The sequence below is a fragment of the Pseudorasbora parva genome, chromosome 16 (genome assembly GCF_024679245.1).
Source record: "Pseudorasbora parva isolate DD20220531a chromosome 16, ASM2467924v1, whole genome shotgun sequence".
In the NCBI taxonomy this organism is placed as follows: domain Eukaryota; kingdom Metazoa; phylum Chordata; class Actinopteri; order Cypriniformes; family Gobionidae; genus Pseudorasbora; species Pseudorasbora parva.
The window spans coordinates 44,721,052-44,723,551 of record NC_090187.1 but is presented as its reverse complement, the minus strand read 5'-3'; the positions used below and the strand labels follow the sequence as shown (position 1 = coordinate 44,723,551).

Sequence of the window (2,500 nt, the reverse complement as noted above, 5' to 3'; positions counted from 1 at the left end):
CTCATGGGAGACTTCAATGCTAGAGTGGGCACGGAGCACCTGGTATGGAGTAAAGTCATCGGCCAGCATGGTGTGGGGAATATGAACCACAATGGGCTCAGACTCCTCGCCCTCTGTTCAGAGCACCAGCTGGTCATTACTAACACCATTTTCCAGATGAAGAACCGGTTCAAGACCACCTGGCAGCACCCACGCTCAAAACATTGGCATCTCCTTGACTACGTGATTGTCCGTCAAAAAGACCGAAAAGATGTCCTCACCACCCGTGTTATGAGAGGAGCTGAGTGCTGGACTGACCACCTCATGGTCAGATCCAAATTATCCATGAGCATTCAACCTCGTAGCCCAAAGACAGCCTCACACAAGAAACTCAACTGTGCAGCGCTGAACAGCCACACCACCAAAGACAACCTTCGCTGGCTCCTTGCTGAAAACCTCAACAAGATCCCGGAAGAATCAGCTGACTGGCCAGCATTGCGCCAGGCTATTCATAAAGCAGCCTCAGAGGCGCTTGGCCAATCAAGGAAACTCCATCAGGACTGGTTCGACTGTAACTCAACTGAGATACAGTCACTCCTAAAAACCAAGCACGAGGCCCACAAAGCTCTCCTGTCCTGCCCTGGATCTCCTGCCCTTATAACCTCCTTCACTGCTGCTAGAGCAGAAACCCAGCGAGCCCTTCGGGCTATGGAGAACACCTGGTGGGTGCAAAAGGCACAGGAAATACAGAACCTGGCTGACTGTAACAACACTCAAGGCTTTTACGATGCCTTGAAAGCATTGTATGGCCCCAGGAAACGAGTGACTGTTCCAGTCCGATCAGCTGACGGGACCACGCTTCTCAAGGACCGGCATGAGATTCTTGCCCGTTGGGCAAATCATTTTGAGAGTCTCTTCAACCACACCAACCCTTCTGACCCACATATCCTGGACAATTTGCCAGACCTGTCACCAACCATACACCTGGATACCCCACCACTCTACTCAGAGCTCCGGCAAGCCATTGCAGGACTGAAGAACAACAAATGCGCTGGACCCGACGGAATTCCTGCAGAAGTTTTCAAACAAGGAGGATACATCCTCACGCGCCGTCTGCACCTCCTGATCCAAAATATCTGGGAACATGGGACCCTCCCACAGGACTGAAAAGATGCTAACATCGTGGTTATTTACAAGCAAAAGGGAGACAGAGCAGTCTGCAGCAACAGCCGTGGGATATCTCTCCTCTCCATCGCAGGGAAAGTCCTGGCCAAGATCATGCTCAGCAGATTGGTTGAGCACATCTCGGAAGCTGTGCTTCCGGAAACGCAGTGTGGCTTCAGGAAGTCCAGGTCCACAATTGACATGATCTTTGTCTTGAGGCAGCTGTTGGAGAAGAGCCGAGAACAGCACAAAGACCTTTACGTAGCCTTCATTGACCTCAGTAAAGCTTTTGACACCATCAATCGTGAGCTGCTCTGGAAACTCCTCTCTAAAATTGGGGTACCACCCAAGTTTCTCAGCATCCTACAGCAGCTGCACAACGGGATGCAAGCCAGAGTGATCATGGGAGAACTCCAGTCAGAATCTTTTGAGGTAAACGTTGGGGTGAAACAAGGGTGCGTCTTAGCTCCGATGCTCTTTAACATCCTCCTGTCTGCCATCACCTGCCTCTTCCATCGTGTCATGAGGCATGAAGACGGTGTCCATGTGGAATACCGACTCGACGGAAGCCTCTTCAACATCCGTCGACTCCAGGCCCGCACAAAGACAAAGTCCCGGCAAATTTGTGAGCTTCAGTATGCTGATGACTGTGCCGTCGTAGCCCACAGCCCGGACTCTATGCAGTACGCCCTCAACACTATAGCCAGTCTGTACCAATCTTTTGGCCTACAGGTTAACATTCAAAAAACTGAGGTCATGTCTCATCTCACCACCCCAGTCCCCATACCCCCCAGCTTTCATATAAACGGTGTTCCACTTAAAACAGTGGACCACTTCATCTATCTCGGCTCCACTTTGTCCTCAAGCTGCTCCCTTGACAAAGAATTACACACCCGGATAAATAAAGCTTCATCATCTTTTGGACGCCTACGCAGCAGGGTTTTTGAAAACCATAACCTGAAGGTCAGTACCAAGGTGGCTGTGTATAATGCGGTATGTCTCTCCACTCTGCTTTATGGGGCAGAGTCATGGACCCCTTACCGCCAGCACATCACCAACCTAGAGGCCTTCCATATCCGCTGCCTACAGAAGATCCTCAACTTGTCCTGGGAAGACAGAATCCCCCACACAGTCATCCTCAGCAATACTGGCTCAATCTGCATGGAAGCAGCTGTGGCCAACAAACACCTGCGTTGGATAGGGCACACTATACGCATGCCTGAACACCGCCTGCCTCGCCAAGTCCTCTACAGTCAACTACTGGGCTCAAAGCGCTCCGCTGGAGGACAAAAGCGGCGCTTCAAGGACTACACCAGGGACCTTCTGAAGCGAGCAAACATTCCCCTCACGCAGCTCG

At 51.4% G+C, this 2,500-nt stretch overlaps 1 protein-coding gene across 1 annotated transcript in view; it reads left to right on the top strand.

Annotated features, from left to right (window-relative positions):
- LOC137043254 (uncharacterized) overlaps positions 1 to 1,146 on the top strand; it is a 2,039-nt gene extending 893 nt beyond the window's left edge. Inside the window, exon 2 of the mRNA XM_067419446.1 lies at positions 1 to 1,146. This exon is cut by the window's left edge and continues 593 nt beyond it. Coding sequence (XP_067275547.1) covers positions 1 to 1,146 — 1,146 coding nt within the window.
- The last annotated feature ends 1,354 nt before the right edge of the window (positions 1,147 to 2,500 follow it).